The sequence below is a fragment of the Leucoraja erinacea genome, chromosome 6 (assembly GCF_028641065.1).
Source record: "Leucoraja erinacea ecotype New England chromosome 6, Leri_hhj_1, whole genome shotgun sequence".
Classification (NCBI taxonomy): domain Eukaryota; kingdom Metazoa; phylum Chordata; class Chondrichthyes; order Rajiformes; family Rajidae; genus Leucoraja; species Leucoraja erinaceus.
Window position 1 is genome coordinate 8,748,616 of NC_073382.1, and position 27,145 is coordinate 8,775,760.

At 43.6% G+C, this 27,145-nt stretch overlaps 1 protein-coding gene across 1 annotated transcript in view; it reads left to right on the forward strand.

Annotated features, from left to right (window-relative positions):
• The window catches only part of p4ha3 (prolyl 4-hydroxylase, alpha polypeptide III), a 77,817-nt gene that overhangs the window by 49,437 nt on the left and 1,235 nt on the right, over positions 1–27,145 (forward strand). The window contains exons 8-12 of the mRNA XM_055636568.1: positions 9,504–9,568; positions 12,244–12,403; positions 17,736–17,798; positions 18,216–18,284; positions 26,088–26,184. Of these exons, the coding sequence (XP_055492543.1) occupies positions 9,504–9,568; positions 12,244–12,403; positions 17,736–17,798; positions 18,216–18,284; positions 26,088–26,184 (454 nt within the window). The remainder of the gene's footprint in view (positions 1–9,503; positions 9,569–12,243; positions 12,404–17,735; positions 17,799–18,215; positions 18,285–26,087; positions 26,185–27,145) is intronic.

Here is a 27,145-nt window from a genome sequence, read left to right on the forward strand (position 1 = left end):
TGCTACAAATGTCAGAAATGACAGATTGCAAGAAAGATATCCACTGTGTGCTGCCAACCTGCGTTGTTTTGGGGATTGTCCAAAAACAACTAGTTAGCACTTTAATCCCCAGCTATTCACAGGAATAAACAGTGAAAAGGAAGGCTATTCAATTCAATGGTGCTCCCACCTGATCGCACAACACCACATCACCACATCCCCTGAAGCAAAGCATTCATCTACGCCTTCACACCATGTACATTCCTGGTACACAAAAATGCTGGAGAAACTCAGCGGGCGCAGCAGCATCTATGGAGCAAAGGAAACAGGCGACGTTTCGGGCCGAAACCCTTCTTCAGTGTTGATTAGTCATTGTGAAGAAAGGAAATTCTTGGTGGCAATCCAAATCATGCCTTTTGACAAGTCTCTGTCGCCTCCTTTGCCTTCGAAAGTGGTAGATTTCCTGCCCAGTTACTGCTTATCTGTGTAGGAAGGAACTGCAGATGCTGGTAAAAGAAAGGTCTGAAGACGAGTCTCGACCCGAAACATCACCTATTCCCTTTTCTCCAGAGATGCTGTCTGACCCTATGGGCTACTCCAACTTTTTGTGTCTCCAACTTTTTGTGTCTATCTTTAAATCTGTGCAGCTTTCCCTCTGTCACCTTTAGACTGAAGAGCCATAGCTTTCTCCAGTTAGTTTTCCTCACTGTAGAGTCCTCTGCTATTGGTTTCAACGTTGTTTCTCTCCTCTGCACTGTATCTCGAGGTGGAGAATTGTGCCCTTGTAACTCGAGTATTGGACCGGTCAGTGTAGTAGGGCAGGAGGTGCAGAAGCCTGACGTCCCGTACCACCAGGTTCGAGAACAGCCACTTTCCTGCATACGCCATGTTGTTGAATCGACGTGCACCACTCTATTCCTACCTTGGCAATGAAATACTATAGACCATCTCTTGTACTACCATGGACTTGTTTTAGAATTGTGCTTTACACTCATGTCTTGCTTTATGTCTCATTCTTCCAGAATGTATGAGTCTATGTGCCTGTGATGCTACTGCAAGCAAGAGTTTTCATTGTCGGTACACAAAAGTGCTGGAGAAAGTCAGCGGGTGCAGCAGCATCTATGGAGTGAAGGAGATGGGCGACGTTTTGGGCCAAAACCCTCATTGTACCTGGAGCTCACTGTACTTGTACCTATGTCAATAAACTTGACTGTAGACTGTAGAGATACAGTGTGGAAACATACCCTGCGACTCACTGAGTCCGCACCGACCAGCGATCACCCTGTACATTAGTTCTATCTTACACGCTAGGGACAATTTACAATTTACAGAAGCCAATTAACATACAAATCTCTTCATCTTTGGAATGTGTGAGGAAACCGGAGCACCCGGAGAAAACCCACGTGGTCCCAGAATGTACAATCCCCATTACAGACAGCACCCTTGGTCAGGGTTGAACCAGGGTCTCTGCTGCTGTAAGGCAGCAACTCTACCGCTGCACCACTTTGCTGCCCACTTCACTTGAAGCGGAGTGTATGTCAGCGGAGAAGTATTGGGGGCTTTACTCTGACTTTATGCTGTTGGATGGGGAAAGTGTTGCATAACAAAGCACAACAGAACGAGGGGAAAATGGAATTGGGCAAGAAAGAGAATTAAAATGTCACAATAGTTTGCGCATGAAACCGTTTTTGGCAAAAGCATGCACTTGGCAGCTGATAGGAAAATCTGTTGCTGGTAACCACAGAGCAACAAAACATTATTTTCACAGCTGTCCCATCATAAGCCCAGATATAATCGAACCACTATGCACACCAAAGCCATGTAGGAGGTCATTCTATTTTGTATAACATTTGCCAGCTCGTTGTGTGATGGTTGCCAATTCTTTGTATAAAACTCCAATAACAGAAACTTCAGCGGCCATTTTCCCGTTGACAAAGTGCCAGTGATGCATGAGATTTCAGTATGTTAGTGATGCTCTGCATTTCTCCTCAGAGTAATTTCAACATGTTTCTGTTTGTTGCACTTTATTATCAAGATATGTAACATAAAGGGGGTCAACGTGACTGCCCTGTCAATCCAAGTTAACTAAAGCTTTGGTTTTAGGTTTCAGTTGGCAACAGCCATGTCACCAGAACCAGGGGCCACAGTCTTAGAATAAAGGGGAGGTCATTTAAGACTGAGGTGAGAAAAAACTTTATCACCCAGAGAGTTGTGAGTGTATGGAATTCCCTGCCACAGAGGGCAATGGAGGCCAAGTCACTGGGTGGATTTAAGAGGGCGTTAGATAGAGCTCTAGGGGCTAGTGAAGTCAAGGGATGTGGGGAGAAGGCAGGCACGAGTTATTGATAGGGGATGATCAGCCATGATCACAATGAATGTCGGAGCTGGATTGAGGGCCGAATGGCCTCCTCCTGCACCTATTTTCTATGTTTCTATGTTTCTGTCACAGAGTCGTACAGCACAGATAAAGGCCTCTCCGCCCAAATCATCTATGCCGACCAAAATGCCCTATCTAATCTGGTCCCTTTTGGCCCACATCCCTCTAAACCTTTCCTATCTGTGTACCTGTCTGTGATAGTGAACTACGTGTGATGTGAATCTTCTCTGTACTCCCTCTATGGCAAGAATGTCTTTCCTCAGATTAGGAATGTCTTTCCTCATATTTAGATGGAACCATTTCTGTGCAGGTTTTGGGGGAGGAAGGAATTGTACATACTTTACTCAGTGCAGAAGAGCAGGGGAAGGGGGACCATTAAGGCCGTACGGCTGACCCGTATGCGTTTGCCGCATGCCGTCGCATGCTCGTGGGACCGGCCCTTTACAGGTCCAGGGGCCTAGGTTCGATGCTGACTACGGATGCTGTCTGTACGTTCTCCCCATGATCACATGGGCTTTCTCCAGGAGCTCCAGTTTCCTCCCACATTTCATAGCCGTACATCTTTGTAGGTTAATTGGCTTTGGTAAAAATTGTAAATTGTCCATAGTGTGCAGCATAGAGAGAGCAGATCTGGATCGGGGAGCTGGCTTGTGCCAGGTACTTTGGAGATTGCAACATTTTCCCCGCAGTAAATGCCAAGGCTGTTTTGTGTTGGGTTAGCTTTGGTGTTAAGCAGGCAGTTTGTGGAACTTGTAATAAGAAAATCCCAACAGAAGCAGGAGTGGCCATTTGGTCTCCTCATGCCTGCTCCGCCTTTCAATAAGTCCATGGCTGATACTTTTCCTCAGCACCGTTACTAATCCCAAGAGGAACATCCTCCCTGCATCCATCTTGTTGATCCCTGTAAGAATGTTCTCAGTTTTAATAAAGTCTCCTCTAAAAACAATTGCAGTTAATCTCTCTCAGATTGCAAACCTGCCACCCCAGGAGTCAGCTGATGAATCTTTACACCATTTCCCCTGTGGCCAGTAGGGCATTTTTTAATTATCAAATCTAAAGACATTATCGCATCTGCTGTTTACCAAGAGCTTGTGTCATTCACAATTTATATATATTTTTGTTCACTCTATTGGCCGTCCTGAATAGTTTTTTGGAAACATGGAGCGAGAGGGACATAGTTATGTTTAGTTGGTAATGACATCTAGTAAGCCTGACTATGAGCATAAAGTAATATCAGAACAGTAAACCTACAAGTGTCTAAATTAAAATACAACTATATTAGTTCAGTTTAGTTTAGCTTAGAGATATAGCACGGTAACAAGCTCTTCGGCCCACCAAGTCCGTGCCGACCTGTGGTCCCTGTACACTAGCACTATCCTACGCACTAGGGAACAATTTACAATCTTTACCAAAGCCAATTAACCTGCAAACCTGTACGCCTTGGGAGCATGGGAGGAAACCGGAGCACTGAGAGAAACCCCACAGGGAGAACATGCATACTCCATACAGTCAGCACCCGTAGTCTGGATCGAACATGGGTTTCTGTTGCACCCCTGGACTATGGTAATGTCATAATCAAGAATATTGTTTTAAAATTCCATGTGGATAAAGAAAATAATATTGAAATTAGTAGTGTTAAACTGTAAACATGTAGCTTCAACAGTATAAATATATTTCTCACGGCTGCAATAACTAACAGTTATATTGTCTCATGCAGCAGAGAAATAGGCCCTTCGGCCCACCATGACCATCAGGTTTCTATCCTAACGGTATGGTTCACTGCCTATTAGGCTTTGGTGATTCAAGTGGTCATCGGGCGATACAGATATTCTGGTTCCTGCATCATGAACACTTTTCCATTAGTATTCATTTCATAGTTTACTGTGTCAGACATGACTGGAAGGAATAAATTGTTCACACTGAACAAGTGCAAGGATTGGTGACTATTCCGAGCAAATAACCTTCTTACCTGTCCACCACTCCACCAATTTTCGGGTCACAGATGACTTACTAATCGTGCCACCTACACTGTTGGATAATCTTTGAAAATGGACAGTGGACCATGAAGAGTATTTTTTTTGAGATCACAATGGTTTCCTGACCAACCGGGGAAGTGAGCCATGGTGGCATTTAATTCAGCGAGGTGCTGCACTTTTCTAATATAAAGCAGGGTAGGACTTGCACAGTAGAGCCCTGGAAGAGTTGTAGAAGAGAGAGACATGAGGGTGCAAGTGCATCATTCTCTGAAATCAGAAGCATGAGGAGACACAAGGTGGTAAAGAAAGCATTTGGCATAGCATGGACAAGTTGGGCTGAAGGGGCTGTTTCGTGTGATGCATAAATCTATATAAAATGTAAAACTACTATACAAATAAAAATGATGTCTATGTATCAAAAGTAAGCAGTTTTATATATATATTTTTTGCTTTATCTTATAATATCTTATTGCAAATGAAGACTAGACGACTGGAATGAATGACTCCTCGTGAATCATGTGTGCACAACAGTATTTCCAGACTGTTATTGTTTCTGGCATGATATTTGGAATTTATTAAGCAAATGATGAAATATCTCTTCCCATTTCAAGAACCCCTCCATCAGAGAGGGGCAGTTCAGTGCGGTTAGCATTAATCTAATGGGTGTCAGAACTGATGAGCGAACAATTTCCTTGATGCACTGATTCCTCAGATTAGGCTGCACTGGTCCAACATGAAACTTGTTTCCAACACTCTCAACCCAGTTCCCAGTCAGTGAAGTGAGGAGACATTTCCCACGCAGCAATGTAACGGCAATAATCTCATCCACTTTCTCAAATGGTTGATATTGGAAAATGGCCAAGTCCATGTTGACAAAAGGCAGATCAAGCAGAGAAGGATTTGGATCCAGTTTCAGAGTCGTTTATTGTCATATACACCAGAGCACAATGAAACACAGAAACATAGAAAATAGGTGCAGGAGTAGGCCATTCGGCCCTTCGAGCCTGCACCGCCATTCAATATTATCATGGCTGATCATCCAACTCAGTATCCCGTACCTGCTTTCTCTCCATACCCCGTGATCCCTTTAGCCACAAGAGAACGTACAAACTCTCCACAAATATTCCCCATAGTCATGACCAAATCCGGGTCTCTGACGCTGTAATGCAGTATTGCCCCTGTCCTACTTAGGAAACCTGAACGGAAACCTCTGGAGACTTTGCGCCCCGCCCAAGGTTTCCGTGCGGTTCCCGGAGGTTTTTGTCAGTCTCCCTACCTGCTTCCACTACCTGCAACCTCCGGGAACCACCTGCAACCTCCGGGAACCGCACAGAAACCTTGGGTGGGGCGCAAAGTGTCCAGAGATTTCCGTTCAGGTTTCCTAAGTAGGACAGGGGCATTACTCTACTGCTGCCCCACAATGCCGTTCACGTGAGTAATGAATGATCACTATAACTGGTGCTTTTTATTTTGTGACAGAACAAGCTGGTGTAGAGGAAAATGTTTATTAAATGTGTGTATCGACACCTTTTTGTCTACAAAAGCAGCACCGAACACACCAATAATTACAATGACGAGGGCAAAAGAGCCGCATGGTGCAGAGATTGTGGAGCAAAATGTAAAGTGCAATAATGGAATTGCTGAATGAGAAAGAGTTTAAGAGTAAAGGGCCCGTCCCACAAGCATGTGACTGCTGCGGCAAGCACGACCAAACCGGAAGCGGGGGCTGCGCGGGGGTCGTGTGGAGGTCGAGTGATCCCCGTACAGGGCCTGTCCCACCAGCATGCGACTGCATGCGGCGAGCGCGACCAAACCGGAAGTGGGGGCCGCGCGGATGTCGAGAGAGTGACGTGAAGTTCGAGCGAAGTCCGTGAGAGGTTTGCGCGTGACGTACGGCGTCAAGAGGCTGCGCACGCCCGTCGAGGCGGTGCGTACGGCCTCAATGTGGCTGCGGGCCGGCAGGCCATTGCTGCGCGGAATTTTTGAACATGGTCAGTTTTCCGGAGCCCCCGCGATGTCGGGAACAGCTCCGCACAACTCCATACAATTCCTTCCTCCCCCAAAACCTGCACAGAAATGGTTCCATCTAAATATGAGGAAAGACATTCCTAATCTGAGGAAAGACATTCTTGCCGTAGAGGGAGTACAGAGAAGATTCAACAGACTGATTCCTGGGATGTCAGGACTTTCATATGAAGAAAGACTGGATAGACTCGGTTTGTACTCACTAGAATTTAAAAGATTGAGGGGGGATCTTATAGAAACTTACAAAATTCTTAAGGGGTTGGACAGGCTAGATGCAGGAAGATTGTTCCCGATGTTGGGGAAGTCCAGAACAAGGGGTCACAATTTAAGGATAAGGGGGAAATCTTTGAGGACCGAGATGAGAAAAACATTTTTCACACAGAGTGGTGAATCTGTGGAATTCTCTGCCACAGAAGGTAGTTGAAGCCAGTTCATTGGGTATATTTAAGAGGGAGTTAGATGTGGCCCTTGTGCCTAAGGGGATCAGGGGGTATGGAGAGAAGGCAGGTACGGGATACTGAGTTGGAAATGATCAGCCATGATCATATTTGAATGGCGGTGCAGGCTGGAAGGGCCGAATGGCCTACTCCAGCACCTATTTTCTATGTTTCTATGTAAAGCAATTTTGTGAAAGCAAAACCATGGTGATTGTAGTGATGTCCTTTGGATCTTCCTGACTGTGGATGTGTTCCCTGAAACCCATGGGTTACAAGAGGCTCATTGGAAGCTTCAGCACAGCAATGGTATTTTCTCACCCTGTGGACTGCGCTGGCATGACTTGCACATTTTCCTTCCAAAGCAAACAACGTGCATACTTTAAATTTGAAGTTAAATTAATCCAGGAGAACTTTATTATTTGTAATGCATTGAGTTGGGAGCCAACACATTTTTGTGGATTATGGCATTTGCAATTTTGTAACCTCTACACATATATTTCACCACAGTCTGCATATAAACCTAAAGATGGTTTGCTTGGCACAGTGCAGGGTCTGAAATTGTAGTTGAGTAGCAGTAATGCGTTGCATTCTATCCTTGGTTTTCCTCTCTCGTGTATACCCTCCTTGTATGGTGGGGACCATTGGGAGCACAGTCAGTCAGTGTGTGGTGGAGCTCATAAGTTCATAAATTATGGGACAGAATTAGGCCATTCGGCCCATCATGTCCATTCCGCCATTCAATCATGGCTGACCTATCTTTGCCTCTCAACCCCATTCTCCTGCCTTCTTTCCATAACCCCTGACACTCAAGAATCTGTCAATCTCCACCTTAAAAATGTCCCTTGACTTGGTCTCCACAGCCTTCTGTGTCAATGAATTCCACAGATTCACCACCCTCTGACAAAATTAAATTCTTCTCCTCTCCATTCTAAAGGTATGTTCTTTTATTCTGAGAGAAAAGCATCTGGTCCTAGACTCTCCCACTAAAGGAATCAAGGAATATGGAGGAAAAGCAGGAAATGGGTACTGATTTTGGATGATCAGCCATGATCATATTGAATGGCGGTGCTGGCTCGAAGGGCCAAATGGCCTACTCTTGCACCTATTTTTCTATGTTTCTAGTGAAACATCCTCTCCACATTCACTCTGTCCAGGCCTTTCACTATTTGGTAAGTTTCAATGAGATTCTCCCTCATCCTTCTGAACTCTAGTTAATACAGGCCCAGTGTCGTCACTCATATATGCTCAAGCGTATTACATTTATTTAGCACATACAATGTCTGAAGACCGCTGGAAGCAATAAAGAGGATTATGATGGAAATTGGGATATGTAGATGGATTACCAAATGAATAGACAGGATGAATAAGCAAAGGTACAATGAAAGCTTTGCCCGTACCTCACTGAGTGTGTGCATCTGACAATACTGCAAATGCAACTTGACTTCACTTGAAGAAAATCCCTTTGTTTTCATTGTCCAAAAGGGTATTGCGTACTTATCCTGTCTGCTTGTTGTTAACCTTTCAATCTCTATTACAACCTTGTTTTTACTGGTTTAAGCTGCCTTCAGACATTGTGTTAAATGAATGCAAAATGCCTGAGCTCCACTCTGCACTTAGTCAGTGCAATATCATTGATATTGATGAATGATCCTTGGGATAATTGGGTTAATGTTTGATAGCCCTGGGCCTGTACTTACTGGAGTTTTATAAAGATGAGGGGGGAATCTCATTGAAACTTAACAAATAATGAAAGACTTGGATAGGGTTAATGTGAAAAGGATGTTTCCATTACTGGGAGAGTCTAGGACCAGAGGGTACAGCCTCAGAATAATAGGACGTACCTTTACAAAGGAGATGAAGAGGAAATTATTTTGTGAGAAGGTTATTAATTCCCACAGACATCTGTGGAGGCCAAGTCTTTGGGTATTTTTAAAGTGGAGTTTGGCAGGTTCTGGATTAGTAAGGGGATGAAAGATTGTGGGGAAAAGGCAGGAGAATAGGGTTGAGAGCAAAAAATAGATCGACCATAATTGAATGGCGAAGTAAATTAGATGGACTGAAAGGCCTAATTCTGTTCCTATGATTTATGAACCTATGAACATATAATTTGACACCTAAGATAGACACAATAGACAATAGGTGCAGGAGTAGGCCATTTGACTCTTCGAGCCAGCACCACCATTCAATGTTATTATGGCTGATCATCCACAATCAGTACCCCGTTTCTGCCTTCTTCCCATATCCCCTGACTCCACTATCGTTAAGAACCCTATCTAGCACTCTCTTGAAAGACAAGTTGTGGAGGGAGTGGGTAGACGACATCTCACCTGAAACATCGTCTGTCTTTGGCTCCATAGGTGCTGGCTGACCCATTACTCCAGACCCGAGCTACTCCAGCACTTTGTGTTTTGCTCAGGGTTCCAGCACCTGAAGTTTCTGTCACTCCTCCAAATAATTAACAATTAAATTGTTGGTGATGTATTTCATGAGAGTATAACTTTGCAATTTTGAAAGTAACTTTGTATTGAGATGTTCATATTGATTACTGGTTGAAACAACATGGATGCACTGATGGATGCATAAGGCTGGAGTAACTCAGCGGGTCAAGCAGCATCTCTGGAAAAAATGGGTCTAGCTTTGGTATCTATCAGCACCTGCAGTTCATTTTCATTACATGGATGCACTGATGCTGCTTTCTTGCCTCAACAGTTGCAGAGGTCAGTAGTAGCCTCGGGAGAGAAGCAGACCGCTATGGAATATCGGATCAGTAAAAGGTAACACTATAAAGGCTGTCAGCAGGATTCTGAGTTAACCAGCTGTAATCGCCTGTCAATACATTGGTCGGTCTTTATCTAACTTTGCTTGTCTTTGATATCATTTAACTTCATCGTGGCCAATGACAAAAAAAAATGCATTGCATTGACTTAAGTTTAATATCGGGTAGCTTAAACCCTTGCCATAAATCTCTCCGATCCTCCTCCACTTTCGTTGTGGCACAGAATTTGTAACAGATACCCAAGTGGCTTGCTTGCATCCGGCCCCTGTGGCACACATTAAGTTGAAAAATTTTCCAATCCATTTTATTTAATGCACAGTTGAGGGAGACTGTTGTTGGCATGGTTCCAATATATGTGATCCTTTTTGCATTCATTCACTGCCTAATTTAAAGCAGAATGTTCCATGAGATTGAGCAAGTATGAGTGCAGGGAGAGTGGGATAGATTAGTGCAATGGGTAGAGGCACAGTGTATGCACATTGTGTGCAGCTTAAGGAGGTAGATGTGATGGAGCATGTTCAGTTAGAAAGAAAGAGAATGTCAATATAAACTCAGTTTTAAAGGCGAGTGGGGCCGAAAGGAGATACTGAGGCTACGATAGAAAATAGCAGCTCAAGTTTAAACATATAACTACAGTGAAAGCTTGAGCAGAAACACAATATCCAGTCCTATTATAAACCAAAGCACCTCACGAGGGTTACCAATCAAAGGCAGGTGTGAAGGAGGCCAATGAAGGAGGGGAAAAAGAAAGTAAAGCGGATTTAGCGGACTAACACAGACTAGCAGTTTGTGATTGAAAAACCAGAAACATTGACAGCTGCAATATGGAGGGTGCAAGAACGCTGGAATTGGAGTCTGCGTCATCTGCAGAAACACAATAAAAAATTATGAATTAAATGTGAAACGTTTTAAAAAAGCGTTATAGAAATGCATGTTCCTTCTTTAAATGGAAGACGTTCCCATCCCAGTTATTCCTTCTTCTTCTCCATGCTCCCATTCACAGAAGGGGCAGAAGCTTGAAAGCACGCAGCACAAGATTCAGGAACAGATTCTTCCCCTCTCTTATCAGGCTCCTGTGCGGTCTTGCCATAAGCTTGGCTACTGTCCGATTCACCTCTACCTTATTGCAGATATTGGACTTTGTTTCTGGAACTGATGCGCTACGATGCTGGGACCTATATTCTGCATTCTTTTATCTTCCCTTTTGCTCTATCTATTGACGATTGTATTTATGTATAGTGTATCTGATCTGTTTGGATGGCATGCAATACAAAGCTTCTCGTTGTACCTCGGTACACATAACATTAATAAAACTAAACCTAAGCCTAAATATTTAGTTTAAATACTGATAAATGGTGCTCTCTTTTAAAAGCATCTCTTGGAGCCCAGGAGGATGAGTGATGATCTTATAAAGATGTATAAAATCATGACAGGAATAGATCGGGTAGATGCATGGAGTCTCTTGCCCAAAGTAGGTGAATCGAGGACCAGAGGACATAGGTTTAAGATGAAGGGGGAAAAATTTAATCAGTGGGGTAACTTTTTCACACAAAGGGTGGTTGGCTTGTGGAACAAGCTGCCAGAGGAGATAGTTGAGGCTGGGACTATCCCAACGTTTAAGAAACAGTTAACCAGGTGCATGGATAGGACAGGTTTGGAGGGATATGGACCAAACGCAGGCAGGTGGGACTAGTGTTGGTAGGATATGTTGGGCCAAAGGACCTGTTTCCATGCTGTATCGCTCTATGACTGACAATAAATGTTATTTTTCCTTTTAATATTTGTTGAGTGTTTATGTATTGGGTGTTGCTTTGAAATAGACCTAGCAGATGATAGGTAGGGTCCACCTGGTAATGTTCATTCCTTTTAGCACTGCTCCCATAATTATTAACGTGTTAAGGGATTGGGCACGCTAGATGCAGGAAACATGTTCCCGATGTTGAGGGAGTCCAGAACCAGGGGCCACAGTTTAAGAATAAGGGGTAGGCCATTTAAAACTGAGATGAGGAAAAACTTTTTCACCCAGGCAGTTGTGAATTTGTGGAATTCTCTGTCACAGAAGGCAGTGGAGGCCTATTCACTGGATGCATTCAAAAGAGAGTTAATGCCCCTGTCCCACTTAGGAAACCTGAACGGAAACCTGTGGAGACTTTTCCGTGCGGTTCCCGAAGGTTGCAGGTGGTTGCGGGAAGTTGCAGGTAGTTGATGCAGGTAGGGAGACTGACAAAAACCTCCGGGAACCGCACGGAAACCTTGGGTGGGGCGCAAAGTCTCCAGAGGTTTCCGTTCAGGTTTCCTAAGTGGGACAGGGGGCACCAGATAGAGTTCTTAGGACTAGCGGAATCAAGAGATACGGGGAGAAGGCAGGAACAGGATACTGAGTTGGATGATCAGCCATGATCACATTGAATGGCGGCGCAGGCTCGAAGGGCCGAATGGCCTACTCCTGCATTCTATGTTTCCAATATAACGGGATACACAATTATTTACTTACCCTTCTTAAAAAAGTTTTTATTTGGAAAAAGAAGGTACAAAGTGCTGGAGTAACTTAGTTGGTCAGGCAGTATCTCTCTAGAACATGGACAGGCGACGTTTTGGGTCAGACTGATGGGTTTTTTCGTACTGTCAGCCAGACTAACTGACTGAGTTATGTGTTTGTATATTGTTTCCCAGTGCCTGGCTCAAAGAGACAGTGGACCCGGTGATCGGCAAGCTGGACCTGCGGATTGCTCATCTCACCGGCTTAAACGTGCAGCAGCCTTACGCAGAGTATCTCCAGGTCGTGAACTATGGGATTGGAGGTCACTATGAGCCACACTTTGACCATGCAACGGTGAGTTTATAGAGGACACCACGAGTGAGGCTGGTCAAGGAGTGTGCCGGATTGAAGTGAATAGAAACATAGAAACATAGAAATTAGGTGCAGGAGTAGGCCATTCGGCCATTCGGCCCTTCACCGCCATTCAATATGATCATGGCTGATCATCCAACTCAGTATCCCGTACCTGCCTTCTCTCCATACCCTCTGATCCCCTTAGCCACAAGGGCCACATCTAACTCCCTCTTAAATATAGCCAATGGACTGGCCTCGACTACCCTCTGCGGCAGAGAGTTCCAGAGATTCACCACTCTCTGCGTGAAAAAAGTTCTTCTCATTTCGGTTTTAAAGGATTTCCCCCTTATCCTTAAGCTGTGACCCCTTGTCCTGGACTTCCCCAACATCGGGAGCAATCTTCCTGCATCTAGCCTGTCCAACCCCTTAAGAATTTTGTAAGTTTCTATAAAATCCCCTCTCAATCTCCTAAATTCTAGAGAGTATAAACCAAGTCTATCCAGTCTTTCTTCATAAGACAGTCCTGACATCCCAGGAATCAGTCTGGTGAACCTTCTCTGCACTCACTCTATGGCAATAATGTCCTTTCTCAGATTTGGAGACCAAAACTGTACGCAATACTCCAGGTGTGGTCTCACCAAGACCCTGTACAACTGCAGTAGAACCTCCCTGCTCCTATACTCAAATCCTTTTGCTATGAAAGCTAACATACCATTCGCTTTCTTCACTGCCTGTTGCACCTGCATGCCTACTTTCAATGACTGGTGTACCATGACACCCAGGTCTCGCTGCAGAATAAAACCAGATGGATGTATTAACAAGGAACTGCAGATGCTGGTTTACAAAAAAAAAAAGACGCAAAGTGCCGGAGTAACTCAGCGGGTCAAGGAGCATGTCTGGAGAACATTGATAGGTGACATTTCGGGTCAGACTGACCCGTATCAGATGCATATTTAGTGGTTTGGGCAGATTCGGGGGCCAGATACAGAGCTCAAAATAAATGCTGGCAATGAAGGCAGAGATAGCACGTCAAATATTCCTCCAAGGCTGCAAGTAGATGAGTGTTAGATGGAGAGTCTTTGGTTAGGGAACAGAGCAGATCACTTGGGTTGTACCCATATTTAATGGCACGAACATCGAGCCATTTACAGTGTATAGATACATGATAAGGGGATAATGTTTAGTGCAAGCCCATATGCCTCTAAACCTATCCTACCCTTCTACCACTCTAGACGTTTCTTAAATGTTGCATAGTACATGTCTCAATTACCTCCTCCAGCAGCTTGTTCCATATACCCGCCACCCTTTGTGTAAAAAACGTTGTCCCTCAGGTTCCTATTAAATCTACCCCCTCTCACCTTAAAACAATATCCTCTGGTGTTGAGGCAGAGCTGCCTGTGACCTACCCTGTAGGTAGGAGGGAGATGACCCAGGGAGATGTGTCCTCTGGCTGCAGCATCTGAAAGTAACGTTAATAATCTTAGAATGTAAGTTAACCATTTGGGACGAAAATGAAGAAAAGTTTCTTCAGGCATAGGCTTACAATTGGATGGATGTCACTACCCTAAGCGGCTGCAGATGTTGTGAATATTCATACCAGTGAAGCTGAGCTCCTGCCTCCAAGGGTTGTATGTCTTGCCAATGTCAGTTGCACACATGTGCTCTGACTTGTTATCAAGCAACTGAACCATTAGACATAGAAAAAACATAGAAAATAGTTGCAGGAGGAGGCCATTCAGCCCCTCGAGCCAGCACCGCCATTCATTGTGATCATGGCTGATCGTCCCCAATCAATAACCTGTGCCTGCCTTCTCCCCATATCCCTTGATTCCACTAGCCCATTAAGTCAAATTTCACTACACCAATTGGTGTATGTGATAATAAATGTCCTTTGTATCCTCTATCTAACTCTCTCTTAAATCCATCCAGTGATTTGGCCTCCACTGCCCTCTCTGGCAGGGAATTCCATAAATTCACAACTCTCTGGGAGAAAAAGTTTTTTCTCATCTCAGTCTTAAATGGCCTCCCCTTTATTCTAAGACTGTGACCCCTGGTTCTGGACTCGCCCAACATTGGGAACATTTTTCCTGCATCTAGCTTGTCCAGTCCTTTTATGATTTTATATGTTTCTATAAGATGCCCCCTCATCCTTCTAAACTCCAGTGAATACAAGCCTAGTCTTTTCAATCTTTCCTCATATGACAGTCCCACCATCCCAGGGATCAATCTCGTGAACCTACGCTGCACTGCCTCAATCACAAGGATATCCTTCCTCAAATTAGGAGACCAAAACTGTACGCAATACTCCAGATGTGGTCTTACCAGAGCTCTATACAACTGCAGAAAAACCTCTCTAATCCTATACTGAAATCCTCTTGTTATGAAGGCCAACATTCCATTAGCTTTCTTCACTGCCTGCTGTACCTGCACGCCAACTTTCAGTGACAGGTGTAAAAGGACGCCCAGGTCTCGTTGTACCTCCCCCTTACCTAACCTAACCCCATTGAGATAATAATCTGCCCCTTGTTTTTGCCACCAAAGTGGATAACCTCACATTTATCTATATTATACTACATCTGCCATGCAACGGCCCACACACTCAACCTGTCCAGGTCACCCTGCAACCTCCTAACATCCTCTTCACAGTTCACACTGCCACCCAGCTTTGTGTCATTCTACCACAACAAGTGACTATCTTCCTCATTGGTGACCCTCGGACTATCTTTGATCGGACTTTACCTTGCACTAAACATTATTCCCTCATGTATCTCTACGCTGTAAAGGGTTTGACTGTAATCATGTATTGTCTATCCCCTGGCACGTTAGCATGCAACAAAAGCTTTTCACTGTACCTCGGTACACGTGACAATAAACAAACTGATCTGAACTGGGGGCTTCCAGCCAAAGGCACCAGCTACATTCCAGGTTGCTAGAGCTCTGGTAGCAACATGGAAAGGTAGAAAAATAGGTGCAGGAGTAGGCCATTTTGCCCTTCGAGCCAGCACCGCCATTCAATATGATCATGGCTGATCATCCAACTCAGTATCCCGTACCTGTTTTCCCCAAATCCCTTGATTCCGTTAGCCCAAAGAGCTATATCTCACTCTCTCTTGAAAACCATATAACCATATAACAATTACAGCACGGAAACAGGCCATCTCGACCCTTCTAGTCCGTGCCGAACACATAATCTCCCCGTCCCATATACCTGCGCTCAGACCATAACCCTCCATTCCCTTCCCATCCATATAACTATCCAATTTATTTTTAAATGATAAAAACGAACCTGCCTCCACCACCTTCACTGGAAGCTCATTCCACACAGCTACCACTCTCTGAGTAAAGAAGTTCCCCCTCATGTTACCCCTAAACTTCAGTCCCTTAATTCTCATGTCATGTCCCCTTGTTTGAATCTTCCCTACTCTCAGTGGGAAAAGCTTTTCCACGTCAACTCTGTCTATCCCTCTCATCATTTTAAAAACCTCTATCAAGTCCCCCCTTAACCTTCTGCGCTCCAAAGAATAAAGCCCTAACTTGTTCAACCTTTCTCTGTAACTTAGTTGCTGAAACCCAGGCAACATTCTAGTAAATCTCCTCTGTACTCTCTCTATTTTGTTGACATCCTTCCTATAATGAGGCGACCAAAATTGTACACCATACTCCAGAATTGGCCTCACCAATGCCTTGTACAATTTTAACATTACATCCCAACTTCTATACTCAATGCTCTGATTTATAAAGGCCAGCACACCAAAAGCTTTCTTTACCACCCTATCTACATGAGATTCCACTTCCACTGTGCACAGTTATTCCCAGATCCCTCTGTCACCTACATTCTTCAATTCCCTACCATTTACCATGTACGTCCTATTTTGATTTGTCCTGCCAAGATGTAGCACCTCACACTTATCAGCATTAAACTCCATCTGCCATCTTTCAGCCCACTCTTCCAACATCCAGTGAAATGGCCTCCACTGCCTTCTGTGGCAGAGAATTCCACAGATTCACAACTCTCTGGGTGAAGAAGTATTTCCTCCTCTTTGTCCTAAATTGCCTACCCCTTATTCTTAAACTATAACCCCTGGTTCTGGATTCCCCAATATGCGTAATAATTTTCCTGCATCTAGCCTGTCCAATCCTTTAAGAATTTTATATGTTTCTATAAGGTGCCCTCTCATCCTTCTAAATTCCAGTGACTACAAGCCCAGTTGACCCATTCTTTCATCATATGTCAGTCCCGCCATCCCAGGAAAAAACCTGGTGAACCTCAATAGCAATAATGTTCTTTCTCAAATTAGGAGACCAAAATTGCACACAATACTCCAGGTATGGTTTCAACAGGGCCCTGTCCAACTGCAGTAGGACCTCCTTGCTCCTAAACTCAAATTATCTCACAATGAAAGCCAACATGTCATAGCTTTCTTCACTGCCTGCCGTATCCGCATGCTTACTTTCAGTGACTGATGTACAAGCACACCCTGGTCTCATTCCACCTTCCCTTTTCCTAATCTAACACCATTCAGATAATAATCTGCCTTCCTGTTCTTCCCACCAAAGTGGATAACCTCACATTTATCCACATTATACTGCATCTGCCATGCATCTGCCCACTCACCCAACCTATCCAAGTCACCCAGCAGCCTCATAGCATCATCATCGCAGCTCAGACTGCCACCCAGCTTTGTGTCATCTGCAAACTTGAAGATGTCACATTTAATTCCCTCGTCTAAACCATTATTATATATTGTAAATAACTGGGGTCCCAGCACCAAGCCTTGCAGCACCCCATTAGTCACTGCCTGCCATTCTGAAAAGGACCTACCCTTTGCTTCCTGTCTGCCAACCAGTTCTTTATCCATGTCAATATCCTACCCCCAATACCATGTGCTTTAATTTTGCTCGTGTGGGACCTTGTCAAAGGATTTTTGAAAGTCCAGATACAAGTTCAGTAACTTCCATATGTCACCAGAGATTCTAGTTATAATCCAAAGAGATACTAAAGGTCAATGAATGTTTCTCCATTAAAAGATATGTTGATAAGTGTGAGTTGAAGATATAATCAGTTGGTGGTGCAAGCTCGAGGGCTGAATGTCGCGATCATGCTCATATTGTTCTGTGTATTGCTGTGAACTTTAACCCACTTTAAATGTTTGCCATTCTAATTCAAGAAAATAAATATTAGTTATTTTATCAATGGACAATAACATACAATTCTGGAAAACATAGTAAAAAATACAAACATTGAAGGCGTTAAGTCTATGATCTTTTAGTCTAAAGACACACGAAAACGATCATTGCTCAATAATATTTTTTCCTTTTTGATTTGCATTAGTCACCAAACAGTTCACTGTATAGGATGAAATCTGGAAACAGGGTGGCAACGTTCATGATATATGTAAGTATTGATTTTTTTAATTTTCTGTTGAAATGCCATCCACCAGCAGAACTCAATCTATTTAGTCAGTTTCCTTTAGAGGAAATGTGCACATTTCTATTCTTCCCCCCATTTCCTCTCTGGTTGTAATACCAAAGATACTGCTTCTCTGCGATTCTCAAATCTAGTTGAATTTATTGTCATGTGTGCAAGTGCGGTAAGGTATAGGTACAAAATTGCTATGAGCCTCTAAATCCTATCATATGGCTCAGAGTCATCTTGTTCAGACAGCAAGATTTGCTATGCTGATATAAAGTAACAAGCATGCAATAGTAGTTTGCTTTGGCAGATTATTTGTTTCTCTTCATGGTCATGATACCAGTTTAATGTTTAATGGTGAAGTGTTCTCATAAGTCCCACTGTGCTTATCTTTTTCAGTTGAGTGGAGTTGAAGCTGGAGGATCAACTGCTTTCATTTATGCTAACTTTAGTGTTCCCGTTGTCAAGGTGAGTGGAATGCACCTTATTCTCATAAGGTCATAAATAATAAGAGCAGATTTAGGCCGTTCGGCCCATCAAGTCTGCTCTGCCATTCAGTCATGGAAGATCAATCTCTCCCTCCTAACCCCATTCTCCTCCCTTCTCCCCGTAAACCTCTAACACCTGCACTAATGGAAGGACATTATTGCCATAGAGGGAGTGCAGAGACGGTTCACCAGACTGATTCCTGGGATGTCAGGACTGTCTTATGAAGAAAGACTGGATAGACTTGGTTTATACTCTCTAGAATTTAGGAGATTGAGAGGGGATCTTATAGAAACTTACAAATTCTTAAGGGGTTGGACAGGCTAGATGCAGGAAGATTGTTCCCGATGTTAGGGAAGTCCAGGACAAGGGGTCACAGCTTAAGGATAAGGGGGAAATCCTTTAAAACCGAGATGAGAAGAACTTTTTTCACACAGAGAGTGTGAATCTCTGGAACTCTCTGCCACAGAGGGTAGTTGAGGCCAGTTCATTGGCTATATTTAAGAAGGAGTTAGATGTGGCCCTTGTGGCTAAGGGGATCAGAGGGTATGGAGAGAAGGCAGGTACGGGATACTGAGTTGGATGATCAGCCATGATCATATTGAATGGCGGTGCAGGCTCGAAGGGCCGAATGGCCTACTCCTGCACCTAATTTCTATGTTTCTATGTTTCTAATCAAGAATCTATCTAAGGTACACAAAAATGCTGGAGAAACTCAGCGGGTGCAGCAGCATCTACGGAGTGAAGGAGATAGGCAACGTTTCGGGCCCAAACCCTTCTTCAGAATCTATCTATCTCTGCCTTAAAAATATCCATTAACATGACCTCCACAGTTTTCTGTGGCAGAGAATTACACAGATTCACCACCCTCTGACTAAAGAAATTCCTCCTCAATTCCTCCTAATTTTGTCTCATTTAGTGCTAAGAGAACTCAACAGGGCAGGCAGCATCTGTGGAGGGACACGAGCAGACAAGCAGAATACTTGTGTTCTACTAAGGCTTGCTGGATTTCCCGGTTGATATCCATTTCAATATCTCCTCCCATTCCCAGGACGGATCCCACTTCAGACTGATGGAGTAGTGGGGAGAAAACTGGTAAAGAGATGCGAGGGGGAGTAGTGGTACAAAAACTGACAAGTAATGGTAGATTCAGGTGAGGATGAGTGATTGGCAGATGGATGCCGGTTGTAAAAAAAAAGGCTAGCGGTAAAATGGAATTCAGAGGGAACCAGTTAAGGAAGGGGGAAGAAGTCCTGGGATGTCAGGACTTTCATTTGAAGAAAGACTCGGGATTAGAAATTTAGAAGATTGGGGGGGGGGGGGGGTCTTATAGAAACTTACAAAATTCGTAAGGGGTTGGACAGGCTAGATGCAGGAAGATTGTTCCCGATGTTGGGGAAGTCCAGGAAAAGGGGTCACAGTTTAAGGATAAGGGGGAAATCCTTTAGGACCGAGATGATAAAAACATTTTTCACACATAGAGTGGTGAATCTCTGGAACTCCCTGCCACAGAAGGTAGTTGAGGCCAGTTCATTGGCTATATTTAAGAGGGAGTTAGATGTTGCCCTTGTGGCTAAAGGGATCAGGGGGTATGGAGTGAAGGCAGGTACGGGATACTGAGTTGGATGATCAGCCATGATCATATTGAATGGCGGTGCAGGCTCGAAGACCTACTCCTACACCTATTTTCTATGTTTCAAAGAGAAGTGATCTGTAAAACCAGAGGGAGGTTTAATGAGTGAACGGGGAGGTGGGAAGAGGGTGGAGAAAATGAAGATGGAGGACTCGGATTGGGAAGGGACAGGAGATAGTGGGCAGAAGAGGTTTAAAGAACTGGGTGACAGGGGCAGTGGGAGGAAGGTGTGCAGCCAGGGGGCTGAGAAACAGGTATATGAGAATGAGGGTGGGAAACTTACCTGAAGCCGGAGAAATCAATGTTCATGGCACTGGGTTGTGGACTATCCAAGCAAAAATGTGAGATTCTGTTCTTCAAATTTGAGTTGGGGAGGAGAAGGTGGACTGAAATGTCAGCATGGGAATGGAGAGGGGAATTTAAAATGGTTAGCAAACTGGGAGATCCAACAAGTCTTCACAAGTACAGCAAAACGGTCACCTAGTCTACACTTGGTCTCACCTTGAATTAAACATTTATAAAAATAAAATTGCTGACTCAGCATGCTACCATTTCTTTGTTGTCAGTAGGTTATAGGTTCAAATCCTATTCTTGGACCTGCACATTGATACTGAACAAGGCCAAAGTTAATCCCGAGATAGATTACTGGTTACTCGTTTAATTTAATGTAATCAATGACATTCTCTGAATGGAACATCAATAACAGGGTTGGCGGGTGCTTGGCAAGATATTAATTTCATCCTTTCAGTCCTGAAATGAGGTTAATCAAGTCAAGAGTGTTTAATTTTCATATGCATCGGGCGTGGAACAATAACATTCTTACTTGTTGAAACTTTACAGGCAAATAAACACAATAACACAACAAAGAAATATACAATAATTAATAATTACAATCAGTATGCAGTATTGAATAAATTAATTCAGAGTAATGGAGTTAGTGCAATAAATTTGGTTCTTATAAATGTTGTTTCTTTTCAAAGACACCTCCTCTATTCCATCATTTTTACGAAAGGTCCCGACCCAAAACAGTCATTGCGTCTATTTCCCTACCTAGATGCTACCTGATCTATTAAGTTCCTCCAGCAGTTTGTTCATTTCTCAGGATTTTATTATGTGATAGGAGCAGATTTAGCCCATCAAGTCTGCTCCGCCATTCAATCATGGCTGATCTAACTCTCCCTCCTAACTCCATTCTCCTGCCTACTCCCCATAACTCCCGATACCCGTACTAAACAAGAATCTATCTCTGCCCAAAAAATATCCATTGTCTTGGCCTCCACAGCCTTCTGTGGCCGAGTTCCACAGATTCACCACGTCCTTTAATTCTGAGGCTGTGACCTCTAGTCCTAGACTCTCCCACTTGTGGAAACATCCTCTTCACATCCACTGTGTCCAAGCCTTTCATGTAAGTTTCAATGAGGTTATCTGCAATTATCTCTCGCGCCACCATTCATCAAAAGGTTTATCCTGGATGAGCTGCTGAAGTCTTGTTGTGCCATATTTCTTTTTTTGTCATGTTTGCAATGAGATGGAAATGATGTCAGGTTATATAATATTAAGCTTGTGAGGAATGAAAATCGAATAAGGACATTTTTTGTGATATTATGAGCGTTCGTTGCAGAGTAGAAATGTCAAGGCACAAAATGGTGAGCGTGTACTTCACATGTTTTTAATGTGAGATCACTCTATCTCGCTCCTTCCCAGCTCGTTCCTGGCACCCAATAAGCCTTGCTACACCACGGGACTGATGCTGTGCTTTATTAGGCATTATATCTGTAAAGAATGGTGTTGATAATTTTGTGTGGAGGTGTCAGGCAGTGGGGAGTCAGGTTGACTTCAGGGCAACTGCACTCTAATTTTACACAGCTCATCTGCACCTAATTTGTTACAAGAATTCAGCATCAGCAGCGGTGAGCTCATTGTATGCCGATTAGTCAGAGTTCTGCAAGTGGGATTGTACATGGCTGACACAATTATTTGTATGCCAAACCACTCACTTCAGTAAATGCTAAAGGGCTGTTCCAAATGAGTCAGCATCTTGCGCTCTGGACATTCCACCTCAAATGAATACAGTAGAAAAAAAGAGGAGTTTCTTGATTATTGTAAAGTCTTTAAGGAAAGCTGCTGTCATTTTTCCTTATCTTATCGATTAAACCCCAATTTCAAATTCTTTCCTTATTAAGTTTAGCATCTGATTAAAATGTTGTGGAATAGCAATGGATTACAACCCTAAGACTTTGGTGAACTGTATGCAGTATTATTCAAATACCTTGAAAACCTTGTTATGTTAGCAGATTAGGCAACACAAGCTCCCTTTAATGTAGCAAAAAACACCCAAGGGTTGTTTCAATTAGGTTGCTTCTCACTCTTCTAAACTCCAGCAGATACGAGCCGTAACCTGTCCAACTTTTCTTCATAAGACAACCAGTCCACTTCAGGAGTCAGTCCAGTAAAGTTTCTCTGAACGGCTCCCAATGTATTATTAGTCAATAGTCAATAGTCTATTTAATTATTATTTGGACCCCTGGAGGTCCAAATGAAATGCCGTTTCTGCAGCCATACAATACACACAAATAGACCCCAGACACAACATAATTTACAATTTTACATAAACATCCATCACATAGCTGTGATGGAAGGCCAAAAAAACTTATCTCTCCACTGCACTCTCCCCCCCCCGATGTCAGAGTCAAAGTCAAAGCCCCCGGCTGGCGATGGCAATTGTCCCTCGGCCATTAAAGCCACGCCGGGTGGTGCGAGGTCGCACACCGGGTCTTGATGATGGAGCCCCCGGCGTGCGCTCGCAGTCCCGCGGCCATTCCAAGCCGCGCGGGGCAGTGATGTAGGCCCCGCTCCAGGAGCTCTTCGACCCCGCAACTCGGGCGGGAGAAGTCGCCGTTGCAGGAGCCCTGAAAGGCGGTCTCCCTCCAGGGATCCGCGGGCTCCCGGTGCCGCCGTCCACCAGACCCGCAGTAGCAGCCTCCGCATCAGCAGCAGCAGCAGCAGCAGCAGCAGCAGCAGCGGCAGCACTCCTCCACCGCTCCGGTCTCGGCCAGCTCCGCGACGGTGAGGTGAGTCGGCACCAGAGTCCCCGGTCTCTTCCTGTTGGAGGCCGCTCCTCGTTGCAGCCTCAACGACAACTGAGACCCGACGAGAAAAGGTCGGGTCTCCAGTGCAGGGAGAGATTTAAAAAGTTTCCCCCCCCCCCTCCCACCCCACCCCCACCCCCACCCCCCCCCACACACACACCCCAACAAAAATAACAAAAAACATATAAACATAGAAACATAGACAAAAAATAATAAAAACGCGGACAGGCTGCAGAGGCCGCTGCTGACCAGAGTCGCGCCGCCTACTGGATCCTTCCCTAATGGGCCTGTCCCACTGCACGAGTTAATTCAAGAGTTCTCCCGAGTTTCCCCTGATTCGAACTTGGAGATTTACAGTAATAGCCGCTCGTAGGTACTCGGGGCTCTCGGGGAACATTCTTCAACATGTTGAAAAATCTTCACGAGTCTTCCCGAGCTTACCGTGTTTCCCAGAGTACCTGCCGTTAGCGTTACAAGCCGCTAAGAGATGTCCCAAGCTCCGACGTACCCGCGACGTACATTCTACGTGCTTATCAGGAGTTTGATTTTTTTTTTAAACTCGGGAGAGCTCTTGAATTACCTCGTACAGTGGGACAGGCCCTTTAATAAGGAGACTATTCAGGACAGGATGTCATCGTCCGTCCTGAATGATCCTGCACAGTTAGAATTTCATTATTCCGTTTCAGGACAAATTACAATAAAACGCTCTTGACTTGACTCTTGGACTCTGTCTGAGAATTATAAAGTAACAATTGACACTGAGCCAAAGAAGGAGATGCAGGCAAAAGGATGCAAGAAGTTTCTTAAAGGAGGAAATAGAAATAAAAAGGTAGTGAGAGAATTTGTGGACATAGGGACCTGGCAGCTGAAGGGTTTACTGTCAGTGTGGAATGATTAAATGTAAGGTCCAATACGGAGCCAGAATTGGAAGAGTTGAGCTTGAGAATTACAATTAGGAAGAGGCAAGGCAATGCAATGATCACATTTTAAAACAGCAACAATCATTTCAAAATCAATTATTTGCAAATAGGACCGCCTATAATGGGCATCTTGGTCAGAATAGAGGAGTCAGATTGAGGGACCTGTTTTCATGCTAGTATGACTAGCATTAAAACAGCTCTGTCAACAATAGCTCTGTCAACAAATGTTCCACCTTCAGAAATATTTCCATAGAAACTGCGTGTGCAAAGTATGAAGTTCAGATATTTTTGTAACATAGCCAAGAATTGGAGAAATCTTCTCTATCACAGTGGTGGGTTCTGTGAGAGAATTTAGCAATAGAATGAAACACAGCAAACATGGAAAGGTTTGCAGATAGGAAAGTGTTAGAGGGATATGGGCCAAACACGAGCAGATGAGACTTGTGTAGACCGTGCAGCTTGGTCAGCATGGGCAAATTGGGCCGAAGGGCCCGTTCTGTGCTGAATGACTCTGAACAATCACAAATTGCTCTTGATTTTCATTTTAATGATTTTTAGATCTAGCGTTTTGTTTTATTTTAAATCAAGAGCTGTCATCCATTTGTGTTGGAATGAACTGCAGATACTGGTTTAAATCGAAGATAGACACAAAATGTAACTCAGAGATGGGACAGACACCATCTCTGGAGAGAAGGAATGGGTTGAGTCCCTTCTTTAGACTGTCATCCATTTCTGTTTAACCCTACAAATTAACTATTTGGCCAGTGGGTAAAAAAGAGGCGCTGGAAGCAGGTACTTTCACAATATTTATCAGATTGATCGGCAAGGCTATCCACCAAGTCAATGGGATTAGGATAAAAGGGAATTTGATGTCAGCAGTTAGTTGATAGGCTGAAGGGCCTGTCTCTGTGGTGCATGACACTAAGGTTACTTTCCTTGTCCTAAATTGTGGAGGTCTGAGCCATTGATCTATGGATATGTTTGAATATCATTCTGGTAGCTGGATAATTTAAATTCAAGTGGTGACCTTTGCAACTTGTAGTTTGTTGTTTTAAAACCACTTCTGTTTCATTAATGTCCTTCGGGGCAGGAAATCTGCCACGCTTACCCTGTCTGGCCTCAACGTAAACCTAGACCCAGACCAATGTGGTTAACTCTTAAAGGTCCTTTGAAATGACTCAGGGTCATTTGGGGATGGGAAATAAATGTGAACCAGACAGCAAAGCCTGCATCCTGCATCAAACAAAAAGGTTTGCATTTTCTCATAGACCTAACTATTGAATATTTGACAGATATTCACTGAAGGTTTGCACTAATGACATGTAATAATGTACACTTTGAATGTTCTTAATCCATACCCACTACCATCCCATTTTTTACATTGGTTGTAAATTGCCATGGAATGAATGGACCCTTTTCTTCCCCAACATACCCTGCTGTGCCTGTCAGTTTCAGCAACACTGAAATCTAACAAATCCACCGGAGTATTAGTCTCTATGATCAACCCAATTGCCCAAAAGAAAATGTGGGCATCATCCAGCAAGCTTTCAAAGACTGCCAGGATGAGTGAACTCGTAATACTGAAGCGATTGTCAAAGTCAAAGAACCACGAATGCTAGAAATCTGAAATAAAAACAAAGCACTGGATACTCGCAGGCAGTAACTGTAGAAAAAAAAGTTTTATGTTGAAGACGCTTCATCATAAATTGATATTATAAAATTATCAAATTCTTCTTTCACCTGTTAAATTTATAATCATAAAAGTAGAACATCTCAATTTATGATGCTTATTATGACAATCTATGGATTTTTCTGCCACAGAAGGCAGTGGAAGCAAATTCTCTATGCTTTCAAGAGAGTTAGATAGAGCTCTTAAAGATAGCGGAGTCAGGGGATATGGGGAAAAGACAGGAACGGGGTACTGAGTGTTGATGATCACAGTGAATGGCAGTGCTGGCTCGAAGGGCAGAATGGCCTACTGCACCTGTTGTCTTTTGTCTATAAACTACTATTATAAAAATCACATTCATTGTGTAAAAAAGTAAATAAAGCTTTAATTCAAAATGTATATGTGAATAATATTATAAACATTCAGCTTTTTCGGTTGTTTTTTTATTATTAATTATGCTTTTTTTTTAAAAAGAATGCAGCACTATTTTGGTGGAATCTTCACAAAAATGGACAGGGCAATGCAGATACGCTCCATGCTGGCTGTCCTGTGCTGGTCGGGGATAAGTGGGGTATGTGGAAGAATCACGTTTTCATGAAGAATTTGTGATGTGCGCTTCTTAAGATGATAACTCATATTCTGCATTAGGCCAGAGGAAGTAAAGATAGAAAATTGGGAAGGTTGTTTAATGTTGTAAAGTGATTTGGATATTAAAGCTGCCGGAGGTAAATGCAGATAAAATTGTAACATTTCAAAAGGTCAAATGCAGGCAAAGGGGATTAGCATAGATAGGCATCATGGTCGGCATGATCGAGTTGGGTCGAAAGACCTGTTTTTTATGCTGTCGACTTCAATGGTCCTGGCTCTATTTACTATTCTGTGCACTACTTCTCAGCCTTATCAGTCCCCTGCTGCTTTTAAAGCTTGGTGATAATGTGAGCACTAGAATCTGATTCAATTTAGCCCCAGCTTTACAAATTGTACAATGTAATTTGTGTTGCCTTGCAGAATATTGGTTTTGATCCCAGGGAAACTTTCTGTGATTCTGAGTCAACTTGCATCCGAGTGCTTAAGTTTCTAGTTTTACATCTGCAAACGCGTCTGTTGGAGTTTCTCATCGTGCAATGCTTTTCCTGATCAGAAGGTTTAATGCACAGAGGGATTTGGTGCTCAGCAGGATTTGCTTATACTTGTGCTTCATGCTTTTTTCACCCTCCTACGTTTCTGGCTAATGTCAAGGTAACCCTCACCAGCCTCACCATACAGGGAACTATTTGACAGCACTGTCGTTTAAGGCAGGCAGGTGGAAGCAGTTAGGAAGTACTTGTGATTTACTGCTGTTTATTTTGGACAGTCAAGAAATGAATGCCGGGATTGGAATTTAAAATTTGGACTGCTGCATTAATATCACTCTGCATGTTTTGGAGTTAAAATAATTGAACACGTACTTATGGTAATGTCCATGCACTGTTAAAGGGGGTTCATGTTAACAGATTTACACTAAGGACAAATTAATTTGGATTTGTCTGCTT